At 39.7% G+C, this 15618-nt stretch overlaps 1 protein-coding gene across 1 annotated transcript; it reads left to right on the top strand.

Annotated features, from left to right (window-relative positions):
* The first annotated feature begins 3179 nt into the window (after positions 1 to 3179).
* On the top strand, positions 3180 to 15257 carry snx2 (sorting nexin 2). Its single transcript, XM_030771986.1, has 15 exons — positions 3180 to 3344; positions 5099 to 5216; positions 6757 to 6902; positions 7313 to 7382; positions 8168 to 8211; positions 8593 to 8734; positions 8991 to 9069; positions 9922 to 9997; positions 10466 to 10579; positions 11126 to 11219; positions 11683 to 11888; positions 12273 to 12416; positions 14540 to 14620; positions 14730 to 14801; positions 14935 to 15257. The coding sequence occupies exons 1-15, from the start codon at positions 3237 to 3239 to the stop codon at positions 14983 to 14985; spliced, it is 1545 nt and encodes a 514-aa protein (XP_030627846.1). The 5' UTR covers positions 3180 to 3236; the 3' UTR covers positions 14986 to 15257.
* The last annotated feature ends 361 nt before the right edge of the window (positions 15258 to 15618 follow it).

Here is a 15618-nt window from a genome sequence, read left to right as displayed (position 1 = left end):
TTAAGCATGATAGGGACATTTCACAGCTTGTATTATTGTTGTTCTTTGCCTTTGTCTACTTACATGACAACATGGCTGTGAGCCTCTGGCATTTATTCATTGGAAAGCAATGGCTCCTTTAACCTATTCCATTGATCTCTGAATATCTCCCATTAAGCCTCAGATGTCTGTCCAAAGGGAAGGATATAGCCAGTCCCATACTGCTAGCAAGGCCCCCTGCCTTGGCCCCTAGAGGGGTGGCTGGAGCGGCAGCATATCATTTAGAACGGTGTTCTTCCATCCACCGTATTTGCTGTAAATAACAACTCATTACAGCAGAGCAGACAGCAGACTGTGTCGTCATGGCTCAGTGACACCATTCAGCTTGTTTGCAATTCTGGGGCTGGTAGACAGTTTCTAGAGGATGAAGAAATGTCCCGGCTGGGAATATCATAAATACTCAAAGCGTGGCGACAGTTTTTGGCCCAAGGATTCAAAAACATTTCCACTTTTTGTTCCGTTAGATCCTTTCCAAAGGACTTTCTTTTGTCTTCCCACACTGACATTTGGAAGAAATGTTCTCAATTTTCTCAGATCGCTGACAGTCCTGTGAGTCCAAATTTATCTGGTTCAATTTCATGTGAAGACCTAAAGCCTGACGGAACTACTTATTTCGTTTGACATAGTTAAAAACATTTCTCTCGGGAAGTTCTTGAAAGCAGTCAACGAAAGCCTCCCGCTGACAACAGAGCAACGGTGCTAGGTTAATATGTCTGTACCTCAACATCTGATAGAGCTTTTCCATACGGCTGAATTAATATTTGGATATAAAGCATCATTGTACTGTGAGGACTACTGAAATTCACCACTCTTGCATTGATTTCAGTACAATTCAATATATAGCCCAGGGCTCCACTGAGCATATGATACTGACACACATTACCCATGTCACATGCTTTCCCATTGTACCTCTTCTCTCATGCTGAGAATCCATACATAAAGCCCACCTTTACTTCCTGGGTTTTGTCGGTGTGATGCAAAGAATCAGAAAACGCTTTGAGCACACTACCCGATCCCACAACCACAGCCATGGTAAAACTTCATCTAATGTGGAGCTGGAGTCAAACCAAATAAAATGTTAGTGATCTGGTCTGCTGCTAAAGTAAAATTTTGCACATGGTTAATACTTTTCAAAAGCTAAGAAATTACTTTCATTTTCAATACGTGGACCGAATGTGTAACTAACAGTGGAATTCTGTTGTTTTGAATGCCTCCAGTTCAAATTCCTTTGAGTGGTGCTGATGGTCTTAATGAAAAATATGGGAAATTTCTAGATTTTTACATGTTCTCTGGTTCTCTGGTCCCATCCAATAAACCTAAACAGGCTGACCATAAAAAATCTCACTTTGGACCATCTCTGACGGCTAGTTGCCCTGTGAAACCTATAAGGCAGGAAAACCATCACTTTCACTTTGATACTTCTGAGTATTTGGTAGAATGGGGTAGTGTTTACTTAAATAAAGCTGATTCTAGTGGAGGTACGAGAAAATCGTGAAAACGTGTGGACGGTCCATGGGGCAAGAGAATGACCGATTAATGGTCATGACCAAAGAACTGATATGCTGTACTTACAAATATGCTAACACTAAAGTCGTGACTTTTCCTTCCAGTGCAGGGACGGCTGCATATTCACAAGTCATGAGCTCAAAATCATGTTCATAGTTTCTCTATCCAACAAGGTGAGCAAGGACATGTTAACAATGACGGTTTCCTTCTCCAGGCAGTCTCAGTTTGTGTTCTTTTGTAGTTGACCCTTCACTAATATGAAGCATGCTCCTACACAAGTGCCTGCCAATGCAACTTTTAGAGCCTTAAATGAGAAACACTGATCTACTGACAATAGTATCTACTGTTGTTGCCAAAAACATGCCCTTTAATGCACATAGTTTTGCCAAACAGCAAGAAAAAGCAGAAAAGTCAACATTCTAGAAAAAACGTTTGATGTCCACAACAGTTTTGAGATCCCTATTCCAACTCGGTGATAGACTGTATAACCAAATTCATAGACTGAAGTTCTCGCCAGTGCCTGAAGATTAGCCTACTAAAGAATACTAGCATTGTAAGGTACCCATGTAAGCGAAGCAGTGATAGACTGTGTTGCCAAATTCACAGACTGTAGTTCTAGCCTGTGTGTGAAGATTAGCCTACTAAAGAATACCAGCATTGTAAGACACCCATGTAAGTGAAGCTGTGCCCAGATAGAGGCCTTAAGCTATAACCGCACTGCAGCAATAAAGAGTAAATAAAGACTCTATTGACACAGTGACTCCGGTGAAAAGAGAGCAGTCCAGTCATGGGCCTTAATTAAGGGTCTCCCAAAACCAAACCTGCCATAAATAAAAATGCTTCAATCACAAGGCCATGAGATCCCACTGATCTCTAAATGTACAGGGTCCGGTTTAAAAAGTACAAGAAATTGAACTGATGCAATAGATTTAATTGAGACAAAATTATCACATGACTGGATTGAGAATAGCAGTGTCACTCCACAATCTATATTTATCCACTATGCTTAGGTTTTTAATGCTTTTAGAAACAGGAACAACAAGAGCCCTCTGCAGGAAAAGTGCATACCAGCAGATATTTTCCCCCCCTTCCATTTGTGAATGACAACATCTGTTTTAATTTGCAGAGCTGAGAGCTGATGACGTGGAAAGTTACTGTCTGCAAACTCCATGTCTGAGGGGTTCAGTCTGTCTCAAGAGATCTGTGCGGCTTGTGGTACCGATCTCGGAGACTGTCTGGGCCGGGATATTTATTTGACTTCTATAACAGGTGCATGTGGTTACATTTCGATTCTGCTAAAAGAGTTTTATTTTTTCTTGTGGAAGATCAAAGAGATGTCTGCCCCTACCATCTTTAAAAATGTAACCCATAGCTAGACTTATGGTGCAGAGCTATGACAATAGGCCTTGCTCACACAATATTTTTGTGTGACTTGCTCATCGTCCTCTTTCCAAACTCTAATTGTTACGCTTATTAGGCTGTAATTACCTTGACTATCGCAAATATTATCAGTAAAGGGGAAATGTAGTAATGATTCATTTTGGGCTGCGACGGTCAGGGCGGAGCATGATCTCCATGAAAGCGCCAACTGTCATAAGACTGAATTGTTCCTGCGAATCACATGACAGCCTGGAAGCCTCCTGACTCCTTCCAGCCGATTGAGTTTGCTCGGTTATTATTGTAAGGCGAAGATGGCGGCAGAAAGGGAACCTCCACCGATGGGAGATGCTGGGCAAACAGACTTCAGAGAAGTGGAGGAAGGAGAGGATCTTTTTGTCAGCACTGTCACTACATTAGAGGTAGGACGATTGCAAGCTTGATATAGAAACCCGAAGCCTGTCGTGGACACCCCCTGTTTTAAACTCATCGAATTTGGGTTCAAATGAATAAGACTTGTACATAATGAATCAGAATTCGATTTCAATGGTTATTTTCGTAATTCCACTTTCAATAATGCATTGTCACAGTTTTCTTTTTAAACGCGACTTGGCAATCTTATTTTATTTCAGTAGCCCACAACCCTGCTTACTACGCATGTGTATTGAAGGCCGAGGCAGAAAGTTAATCACGAGATTCAAGTGTGCGCTATATTTACGCAGGCAGGAGTACCTTCATGGTATTGTTAGAGTCCTTGACACCTTAATACTCAGGTTACCACAAATGACATATAAATATTCTGTTATCTGCATAACTGCGGAAGTGACTTTTATTTATAGGCGTGGACAGTCTACTTTTCTGTCGGTTAATGATCGAAACAGTACTTCTGTAGTCAGCTGAAATAGTTCATGCTTTTATGTGTTAGAGTTATTTCAGTAGTGGTTATTTATGAATTTTTTGAGCCAAATAATTTCCGAATAGCTTTAATACAGTGAACAAGTGTAGTACTGTTCCAAACCACGCCTGTCATTCCTGAGTTGTACTGTAGTTTCAGAAACTGTTAGCAGCCCCACCAACACTGTTGTGATCAATTCTTTTGACAAGCAACTATTTAAGAGACTAAGCAAGCTTTTTTTTGGGCCATATCTAATGTCTGCTTATGCATTTAGGCTATTTCACGTCAGCGAAGTGAGAAAGCTGCATAGTTAAAGTATGTGAACGTAGACTTGTGTTTGGTCCTTCTTGTGAGATAATCATGTGTCTGGCATATGAGCAGAGTGTTGATGGGCGTGTTTATGACCCCAAAATGCCTCTTTGTCAGTTATACAGGTTAAAATCGTGAGTGTACATTAACTTAAATAGCCTTTTAAAATGTGTTTTCTCATTCTACAAAATCTTTGATGCAAGACAGTGCAGAAATGCGTAACCGGTTCGTTCAGTGTGGGAGTTCTAGGTTACACAGTGACATGTATCTGATTAAGATTTCTATGTTTGTGAATTTCTTTGAAAGTTTGAGAAACTGACCAGTTGATGGGAAGAATGAAACGAACAACGTGAAAGTAAATTGAGAACGAATTGTTTTGTTTTTTTTTTTTGAGTGATTTTGTTTTTGAGTTCATCAAGTTTGAGTTCATCAGGTCACTTAAGGAAACCATTCTTGCGACCTAACACCTAGTTGATCATGTGATAAGAGAATTGAGAATTTAGGAGAGTTGCAAGGTAACAGTCAGGTCAGGGAGCTTTCCTGGTATCTCTTCGGGCCAGGCCGAATGGTTTGAGGAAACAGATGGTGTTCTTTTTTTCCTCTGTTGGTATTGTGCCACTGAATAAGTGCTTACAAAGCAAAAGCTGTTGAGTGCTCAGCTTCGTGTCAGAAAAGTAACTCAGTAATCTAGCTTCCTTGGCATTGAGTCATAAGTTATTGTGCAACTTAACAGGCAGATGTCTAGGCTAAAAATCTTGTAGTGTGTCAGCTACTTCATTTCTATAGATAGCTTTTTATGATATGTATTTTTCTCATCTAAGCATTTGTCCTAAGGTGAACATTCATTCAGGTTCTGCTTCTGCTTCCAAATTTTAACGTAGAGCTGGTGTGCTTTGATGTCATGTGGATGATTGTGGTTGTTTTTTTTTCTGGACGTTCTGACCTAGCCTATCCTGTTTCATCTCATCCCAGTCCAGTCCCACATCTCCAGAACCTGCCAGCCTGCCTGCGGAAGACATCAGTACAAACTCCAACGGACCAAAACAAGCAGAGATGTTACTGGATGATGATCCTGAAGATCTCTTTGCTGGTAGGGTTTTTACAAGGCCGGAATTTGTCTCACAGACCAAATAAAAAATTTTAAAAATGTCTGAGTGAATCTGGACTTTCTCACATAGAGGGTGTATTATTTCACTCAGTATTTACCTTCTATTCACCTTCAATGATGCAGGTAAGGTATGGCCCATGTAAACAACAGATTCTCACTCACCCACTATCTAAGCCGCTTAGCCTAATTAGGGTCGCGAGGGGTGCTGGAGCCTATCCCAGCATTCACTGGGCGAAAGGCAGGGAAACACCCTGGACAGGTCCCCAGTCTGTCGCGGGGCAGACACACAGACACATTCACACCGTTCACCTGCATGTCTTTGGATTGTGTGAGGAAACCGGAGCTCCTGGAGTAAACCCACGCAGACACAGGGAGAACATGCAAACTCCACACAGAAAGGACCCTGGCCGCCTGGCCGCCTGGCCGGGAATCGGACCTGGGACCTTCTTGCAGTGAGGCGACAGCGCTACCTCCCTGCGCCACAGTGCTCCTCACGACAGATTCTGACTATGTTAATGTAGTAGTGCTCAGTCATTTGTGTATAACTATTAATATATATGACTATGAATGATTCCTTTTTTTTTTAAATTTCTACTGACTTAATTGAAAAATGTCACTAATACAAAAAAACCCCAAAGAAACAAGGCAACAGACTCTTAGGTATTGCATCTGAAAATCCACCTGGGTTCATGTCCTGGTCACAGTGCTTCTGGCTTGGACGGGTTTCTACACAAACACAATGGACAGTGTTTGTGGGTGGGACGGTCTCCCAGTTGCTGCAATAGCAACTCCCTCTGGTTGGTTGCGGGCTCCAGATTAATGGTGGACAGACCCGAAAAGCATAGCTTGAACCTGCACCAGTGTTGTAGCTTCTAGAAAAGTCCTCTGTGCTCTGGTGAAGAGAAGCAGCCGGTGACTCCACATGCGGTAGAGGAGACCTGTGGTAGTCTTTCTCTTCCCCAGCCAGCCTTGGACTTGTGCAGCCAATAGGGAATGAAAATACCAGGGAACTGGCTGCAGCTAAACTGGGAGAAAAGGGGATAAAAAGGCGAAAAGAGGACACAATTTGCATGGGCATTTTTGAATAGAATGGAAACAAAATTAGTAGTTAGATGACCCCCCCCCCCTTTTTTTTTGGAATGATCAGACAGCTTAATATATCCATGAATATGAAATGGATATTAAATAGGTTCAACTTAATTTAGCTTTCAGATGTTGAAGAAACTCTTGTTGGTTGTGCTGAAAAAAAAAGAAAGTTGCTCAATGCACTTACATACATTTAATAACACCCATGTGGGAAGTACTTAAAAAGCTGCATGCAAATTATCACCTCAGTTTTCTAATCAAATCCAGTATATCATTTTGTTTAGAGTGTAGTGTTGATGTACCTTACCTTGTTTTGACTCACAGTTGTTTTAGTAGCTTCAATTTTACATGGTCCTGTACTTTCAGCATCTAGTCTATGAATAGCTAACGTTTTTTTGTCTCTTGAATCCACCCTCTCTCTGTATCTGCATTGAAGAGGCCACAGAGGAGGTGTGTTTAGACAGTCCAGAGAGGGAGCCCATCCTGTCTGATGGACCTTCTCCAGCCATCACTCCAGTCACCCCCACAGTGATGATTTCTCCCAGGATTGAACCAGCTATGTTTGACAGATCTTTGGATGAGGTACTCCTTTATGCTTATAGGTCTGCTGCACTGTTTCTTATGCGTAGGTTGTTTTTTTTTTATCTGTACATGTAAACAGAGCACAATAGTTTTGTGTAATTCTAGAAGAATTGAAGATAATAATTACTATCACTGTTTTTTTTTTTTTTTTTTTAGGATTTCATAGGACGTCTTTTTAATTTGTAGTTTATCAGATGTTCAACTTAAAGCAGTGCTTGAAGCATAAAAAAATGATATATGTTAAAACGTAAACAAACGACATCGTTTGTGAAAATGGATGTGTTCAAAAGGCCAACAGCATCTTTCTTCGAACACTCATTACATTCTGATTACACTGATGCCGTTTACATTGTAATCCTTAATGCTACCCACAAAATACATTTTTTTGAGAAATCTGCTTTGTTCTGTAGGATGAAGAGGAGGGGGAGAATGGAGATACCTTTGACATGAATATATCAGTGTCAGATCCAGAGAAAGTTGGTAAGACACTTCATACATTGGAGACATCAAGCACTAAAACCTCTGTTTAATTAATAAGCTAAATGCAGTTCTTATCTTTTGTATCTTATCTGTCTGTTATTATATTTGTATCAACAAATGCTCAACCTTCATTGCTACACTGTGTGGTCAGTTTTCTGCCAGCAGATTCTCCCCAGAGTTGCTGTACATTCTAAAAATCAATAGACCTTTTCAAATGTTATCAGATGTTGGGTTTTGTCTCTCGCTCTCTAGTGAGAGATGCAGTGCTTTTCAGTTCACATGTTTACCACCTAGCTGTTAGATCTTCAGTAAAAAAAAGAAAAGAAAGAAAGAAAGAGAAAAAAAATCATGAAAAACCCAAATAAAAAGACTAAAGAAAAACCCATATGGTAAGTAACCTTGTTGTACTGAAAGGACACTCAAGAATGTGTCCTGGTCCTCAGGCATTGTATCCATATTGTAATTCTCATACAGTGCAATTTCTAATTAATAACACTCTTTCACTCACAACAAGGTAAAAAAGAAAAAAAAAAGTAACAGATCGATAGTGGAACCAGAATGCACATGTCTGCTCGTCTTACCAGAAAGTCTGGAATCAATGTTCAGCGTAGTTCACTTTTCTCACAATGTCTGCACTGCACTGCCCGATGACAGAAAACAGAGCCACTAAGAGTGCTTCTAAAAATATCAGTTGCATGAGAAAAAAAAGAAGATGCAGCCTGGGTACTTTTTCCCACTGGTACACACTTTTTTCTTAAAACAATCTTTTTATTCCTGTTTTTCAGGTGATGGAATGAATGCGTACATGGCCTATAAAGTGACAACAAAGGTAAGAACAAACTCTGTGTTTGCTACAGTACTGACGTGTAGACTAAAGACTTCTGCCGTCAGAATACTGAAATATCCTTTTTCATGTTTGTTCATACTTAAATCATGTGTTCGCTGATTCATTTCTTTTAAAAATGTTTAGCATTCATTTATTGCTCAAATGTTTAGCATTCATTTGTTTCATAAATGTTGAGTATTAAATGTTTGGCATTAAATGTTTAGCATAATTATGAACTATAGCACTCATCGTTTGAACTAAAAAAATGATATGTACGTGACTTCTGATGCCCAAGCAGATATCAGAATTTTGAATGCCACACAATGTGCTCTCTTTTATAGTGTGATGACTTTCCACTAAGATTTTTTCCTCTCCTTATTTTAGACTTCGCTGAGTATTTTCAGCAAAAAGGAGTTCTCAGTAAAACGGAGGTTTAGTGATTTTCTTGGCTTGCACAGCAAGTTAGCCTCCAAGTATATGCATATCGGATACATTGTCCCACCTGCTCCAGAGAAAAGCATTGTGGGTTAGTATGGTTCATGCTTTAAATTCGTCCTTGTCATTTAACCTCTCGGGGGTAAGAAATGTGTATCATTTTCCATTAAATGACTGTCTGACTCATATGGCAAAATTGCCTTTAAAAATTAGCCGCGTTTCCATTTGTGAACCGCCATTAACAGCATAATGTTTGAACAGGTAAGCTGAGGTGATGAAACACTCTCTTGATATACGGTGTTAATGGTTGCCTTTGATGTCATTAATGTTAATTGAATCTTTTACAGGAATGACTAAGGTCAAAGTTGGAAAAGAGGATTTGTCATCTGCAGAATTCGTGGAGAAAAGAAGGTCTGCACTGGAAAGGTAATTCAAACAAACTCATCCAACACCACAGAACAACAAAATTCAGCGCCTTTTTTTTTTGTTTTTCTATTCATGTGAACGAACAAACAATCCTAATCGCTTTTAATTATTTTAATGAGTCATTCAGTCTCTGTCTTTTGAGCTTGCCCCCTGCTCTCCCTGGACAGCTTTTGCTTGTCTGCTATTATTTATTTTTTTTCCCCTTCCTTCCTTTTAACAGTTTGAACCTAAAGAGCATTCTTGTTCGGGTCTTTTGTGGTGGAAAGGTTAAGCAACAAATATTAGATAAATAATTATCGCTGAGCTCCTGGGGCTTTGGTTGCTGTCAGGTCCAGAAGATGTGCTGACAGATTTCTCCGGAGCTTTTGGGTGGAGATCTTCTGAAGAGTGTTCCCTGACGTGTCTGCTATTCTGTGCCGCGCTGATTGCTGCCGTATTTGCGGTTTTGCACAATCTGATGAATCGAATAAAAATTAAAGTGAGGCGCTGACATTTTCTCTGCCCTTTTTATCAGAGCGCTGACTGACATTAAGGTCAGCGTCTTTGACGAGAGCTTGGTGTCAACTCATAGACTTCACCCGTTAAAGAACTGAATCCTGATGGCTAATGCAATTAATTTCAAATTCGCTTAGGATTAAAAGGGTAAAGAAATGTGAGACTGAAAGAAAAATAGGATTGAAGATGCAAACTGGTGTATTTTTTTTTTTTTAGTTGGAATGACTACTTTTTAATGAAAATTGGTTGTGTTCATTTGGAAGTGATATATAGTGAGCGACATTTTTGCCAGTAAAATCCTCTAGATCAGAAGGAAATTATATACACATTTGTGTTTTATTTTTCACCGTGGAACAGGTACCTGATGAGAACAGTCAAACATCCTGTCCTCCTCAAAGATCCAGATGTCATGCAGTTTCTGGAGAGCTCTGAGGTATTGTGTTGATTCAGCCGTGCTATTCAAAGAAGAACTAACATGTTCCTAAAGTTTAAGCCTTTTAAAAAAGGCCCAGTGCACCGTTGACTCGCTGCCTTTTCAGAGATTTAACACAGCTATTTGACCTTAAGTTGATGATCCGAAAACGTCTCAGAAGGCGCTGGGGGGGGGGGGGGCAAATCCATATGATTCAGAGAAATAACTGTATTAACGCACTTGTAATGCAAGGCAACCGTACAAAGAGCTAAAACGGTTCAGGAGCAATTGGAAGCTATTTTTGCTCCGTTGTCCCTCGGAGAGTTTTCCGAGTGAAACGTATTAAATTAGATCCAGCATTGAAATGTATGGGAGTGGAGAAAACCCCACACTTGCTCTTAGCGCTGGGAAAGGTTCCCCATTGGGATTGGGTTCGGAGCTCCAGCCTGTTAACCGGTTTGTTTGCCCTTATTTGTCATTTTATCCCAGCTGCCGCGAGCAGTTAGCACTCAGGCACTGAGTGGGGCTGGAATATTGAGGATGGTAAACAAAGCTGCCGACGCTGTCAACAAAATGACAATCAAGATGAATGAATCGGATGCGGTAAGGGCTGATTTTTGGACTTGAATAATGAGATGAATTAATGAGTCTCTCCTCTTGAATCCCAAAGACGGGGCTACTTGAGCTGAGAAGGACCAGAGCTTAGTGCACCCTGTTCCAGATTGTCCCTCCTCCTTCTGTCATTAAAATAGACTGTGAGGGCTACCATATCTAGTTCTTTCTGTGTGTGTTTGTGTGTGTGTGTGTGTGTGTGTGTGTTGTCATTTAAGTAATGAAGCAGTTTAAAGCATTTAAACCTCTTTGACTTTGAGCACAATGATTAGAACATGATAGTATGCACAATGGTAACATTCACCTTTTAAGATTATAGGGTGATTAAGATTCCTTTTGTGGTTAAAACGTAAACATCGGTTAATAATTAGCCTACTTGCCATTCAAATGCTGCTTTTTTTTTTTTTACTGGCAATTTTAAGGTGTGCTTTAAAGTTTGTCTTTTGGCATGAATTATTTCGACTATGTACTTATCATTTACTCTTTAAAGTTAACTTGGTTTGTTTGAACTGATGTTTTGCTTTTTTTCATTTGAAGTGGTTTGAGGAGAAGCAGCAGCAGTTTGAGAACCTTGATGTGCAGCTAAGAAAACTCCACGCAAGTGTGGAGTCATTGGTGTGTCACAGGAAAGGTAAATTCCTTTTCCCTTCTTCAACCAGTCGGCTTTAATCCGCAACACCTAGTGACATATTATAGTCATTCTTCAGTGGTTAAAGGAAAAAAAAACAACAACAAAAAAACCTTGATATTTTGCATCCAATACGTTGGCACACATGTCAAGTAAAATCTGAGATGAATCGCATCATATTGGGGAAAGTCATTGTTCTATACATGTACATCAATGACAGACATCAAAACACCAACCTGCCCCACCAGTCGTCCATATCTATTTAGATTTGACCGACAGAACTGTGAATATTGCTCCTCTCGCTGTTCATGTGAGCATTCTGTATTTCTCAGTGAGAATTTTAGGGAATCCATTACACATCGAATCAATGTATGAACACACATTGAATGTTTGACTTAAAAACATGGCCAGCCCCCCTCACTGTGATACGTAGTCACAGTCATTGCGTTCCCTCATGCTTTGTCAGAGCTGTCAATGAACACCGCGTCCTTCGCGAAGAGTGCCGCCATGCTGGGAAATTCGGAGGACCACACGGCTCTGTCGCGGGCGCTCTCCCAGCTGGCCGAGGTGGAGGAGAAGATTGACCAGCTGCACCAGGAGCAAGCTTACGCAGATTTCTACCTGTTCTCAGAGCTGCTGGGAGATTATGTACGCCTCCTCACTGCGGTGAAGGTGAGTTTGCGTTTCTGTTGATCTTAATGGCAAACTGAGAACGCGAGCCGGATGAATCGGTCATTGTGTTTCAGATTTCTGATGATGAGGGGCAAGCAACAGAGTTGTTTTTTTTTTTTTTTTTTTTGAAATGGTATAGTTAATATAGTTGTTAGCAAATGAATAAGCAGTTGTAAAAGGTAGCGTACATTTACATAAATACATGAACATTATTCATTTGGATTTCCTTTGGAACTCTGCTGTGATATATTAAACAAAAAAAAAAAGATAAGCTAAAAAAAAAAATTGTTCAGTGTCTCGTGATGTGTGGTATTATTTTCATACATTTTTGTAACCCTCAGTGAAGCGTCTGTGGGCTCACAGTATCCTGCGTTTTGCCTACAGGGTGTGTTTGACCAGCGTATGAAGACGTGGTCCAAATGGCAGGATGCCCAGGTCATGTTGCAGAGGAAACGGGAGGCTGAAGCTAAGCTCCAGTTTGCTAACAAGCCTGACAAACTGCAGCAGGCCAAAGATGAGATCAAAGAGGTAAAACGGTTCAGGCCACAAAAAGAAGCTCTGTTTTTTTGTGGGGTCGGGGGATGGTTTGGTGGTGGTCTGAAACGGAAATAATGCATTGTTACTTAGCTACCATTTGGTTAACATCACAACTCCTATGAGCCCATATCTGCAATATGGACTGCTCAATGAGGCACATTGTTCCTCCTGTTCTTATTGGACAATACATGACTTAAAACTTCTAACTGAAGTTATGACATCCCTCAAAAGAACCACAGATGTACGGTTTTGAGATGTTATGACAGTCATCAGAAAAACGACCTCAATTACAAAGGGGTGAGAAGACCATCGAATGTTCCGGGTTGGTGAAATACTCTTGCAGAGTAAATTATTTGGCCATAACATGTTGTGCCTCTCAAATCTTAATAGAAACATCCCATGTCTACTACTGCAGTCCTATAACCAAATATACCTCTTCTTTCAGTATTAGTTTGGCTTGAATTTTTGTTTACATTTCAGTAGTACAAACCCAACAGGTTATTGCATATCAACACCATGCCTGTTCAGTGTTGATGCTGAAAATTGAAGCATGTTGCCCAGTTTTTATTTAAGCCATTCATTTTGTTCTTCAGCCGGGACTTTTAGGCCGCCTGTAAGGGAGCTAAAAGGTCATAATTATTATTGGTTATTTTTAAACCACTGCGCATTATCAGCCTCTTTTTTAATTTTTGCATTTTCCCTGCCATGCCCCCGCAAAGGAGATTGAGGAGGTAGGACCTTTTTGGTTTGGTTTTTGTTCTTTCTCCCATCCGATGTGATTCATCCAGTCTAACTGTGTGTCACATTGACTTGTTACGTTTCTAAGGGTGTTTTTTTTTTTCTCTTTTTTATATCATAGTTATGACTACCAAGCTTTGTCTCTATGGCTCCACATTTACATTATTAACTCTGCTCCTAGATAATAATAATGTCTAGATATATGTCACTGATAAAGAGTTTTCCTTAGTAATATATTAACTCTTTTGAAGTGTCTTTGAAGCGTGCAATTAGTCAGTAGTGACAGTTTAATATACTGATCCAACAACTTAACAGTGACCCATAAGTTTTTTTTTTTTTTATCTATATCATAACCATAAGAATATATAAAATGTCAAACCTATACTGCATTCACAATGGATTTTCAAAGTGACATCTCAAAGCAGCAACAGGATTTTTTTTTTTTACTTTCTGGGCCTGCCACACAGTCAAGTGTGTAGCGCCATTTGATTAGCGTGCAATAAATTTAAGCAACTAACTGGATACTACATTAGCTCTGGGAGTAACTGTAGCAACATATAGGGGGATAACTAATTTCATACAGTTCTATTTAGCGTGAAGGTCAAGTGAAGGTCATGGAAGTCACACATTGTGTGTTCTATTATTTTTACCACTGTCTTTTGTGTATGACTCTAGCTCGACAATACAAGAATTACGGCCCCTCACTGAATTCGACAGTTAGATTAATCTTTTACAAAAACACATGCACCTCGGAAGAATCCTCACCCAATGACTTTATCACCAGTTTGCATGCATAAAATGTAGAATGATATCTTTTTTTTCCCTCCTTGCTGCGCTACCACTCTTTTTCTAGCAGATAAAATGGCCAACCAAACCAAATACAATTTTCATTCGCTTGAATCATGAATTTGGCTCTAGATTTGGGTCTAGCTGGTTGAAAAAGGTAGAGTGGTACTGCAAATTTGAATGCAGTGTAACAGTGTGATTCTGAAAGTCTTAAACCTTAAAAAGTCCTAAACCTTGTTTGGTAATTAGGCACACTGGAGGGTGTTTTGACCGATGTCCTAAATTTTTTTCATTTTATTGTCACTCTCAGTGTTACGTGTGCCCTCTTGAACATCAGGAAGTAGTTCATCTTTAAGGCTCCCAGAATTGCAGTGGTTGTATTTGATCAGAATCATTTCGTTTCCATGCCGTGTAGTATTCTTGTCATTCATTTGACCACATTCACGTTTATCTCTCCATGTTGTTTTGGCTTCAGAAGGGTGATATTTCAAGTAGCCAGTCTCTGTGTTAGTATTTTAACGCTGTATCCGGATGCGGAAACTTTTTGTTTTTTATTCACGTGAAAATTCGCACTCGTTTTGTCTTTGCAGTGGGAAGGTAAAGTCCAACAAGGAGAGAGGGACTTTGAGCAGATATCAAAAACTATTCGCAAAGAAGTGGGAAGGTTTGAGGTAAGGTCAATATGTCAGCCTCAGCCAGTTTATAACCTTGTGTGTTTTTCCATTGTCACTTTTGTCCACCTTGTACCCAAATTCTCTGTTTTCTAACCTGTCTTTACAGAAAGAGAGAGTAAGGGACTTCAAAGTTGTCATCATTAAATATCTTGAGTCATTAGTACATACACAGCAGCAGGTAATTATTACTTCTTTAAAAAAATTCATTGAATTAAACAGATATTGTTAATCAGCACATAAAGCAGCTTAAAAATATTGTTCTAGATTGTATCGTATCATGAAACTATATGATGTTTTTGTTTTCTCCGCAGCTGATTAAATATTGGGAGGCGTTCTTGCCAGAAGCCAAAGCTATTGCATAAACAGAAAAACCCTGCACTAACTCCCCTTGACTGATGATCTCTTTTTATTTTTATTGTTTTGGTTTTGTTTACTGTATGCCACTAAAGTGAATGCACAGACAAAATGGAAAATGAATCACCACTCAAATAAAACACTATGAATCTTTTAATCGCTTAATCCCTGTTGTTTTACCTTGCGGGTGGCTTAAGGAGATCTCCTTTGTCTTTGATGTGCTCTCTGTTGGGAGCATGAGGACAGTGACGAAGGGGGGTTGCACTTCCTGTTTCAACAAAACACTACTGCTCTGTTTTTTTGGTTTTTTTTTTTTTTTTTTTTTTAGGGGACCAAGCACCCGTGTAGCTGTGGCTTGTTTTTATTTGTTTCATTTGTGCAAGCCTCAGTCTTTTTCCGTCGTTAAACAGTTATCCAATGAGCAGAACCCATAAAAAAATCATAAACAGCCAGTAGTGTTGATGTTGTTGTTGTTGTTGTTGTTGTTGTTTTTTTTTTTGCTTTCGGCAGTATTTCTAAAGGCATTTTTTTTTCCACATGACATGAAACGCGAAACAGTACAGAGAGTTTTTCAGTAAGCACAACTCTTGTCTTTGACAAAAAAAATTCTATGATTAAAGAAAATGACGGTGATCTATATG

The sequence above is a fragment of the Chanos chanos genome, chromosome 1, assembly GCF_902362185.1.
Source record: "Chanos chanos chromosome 1, fChaCha1.1, whole genome shotgun sequence".
Lineage (NCBI taxonomy): Eukaryota > Metazoa > Chordata > Actinopteri > Gonorynchiformes > Chanidae > Chanos > Chanos chanos.
The sequence above is the reverse complement of the archived record's forward strand: the minus strand, read 5'-3'. Positions and strand labels throughout refer to the sequence as shown.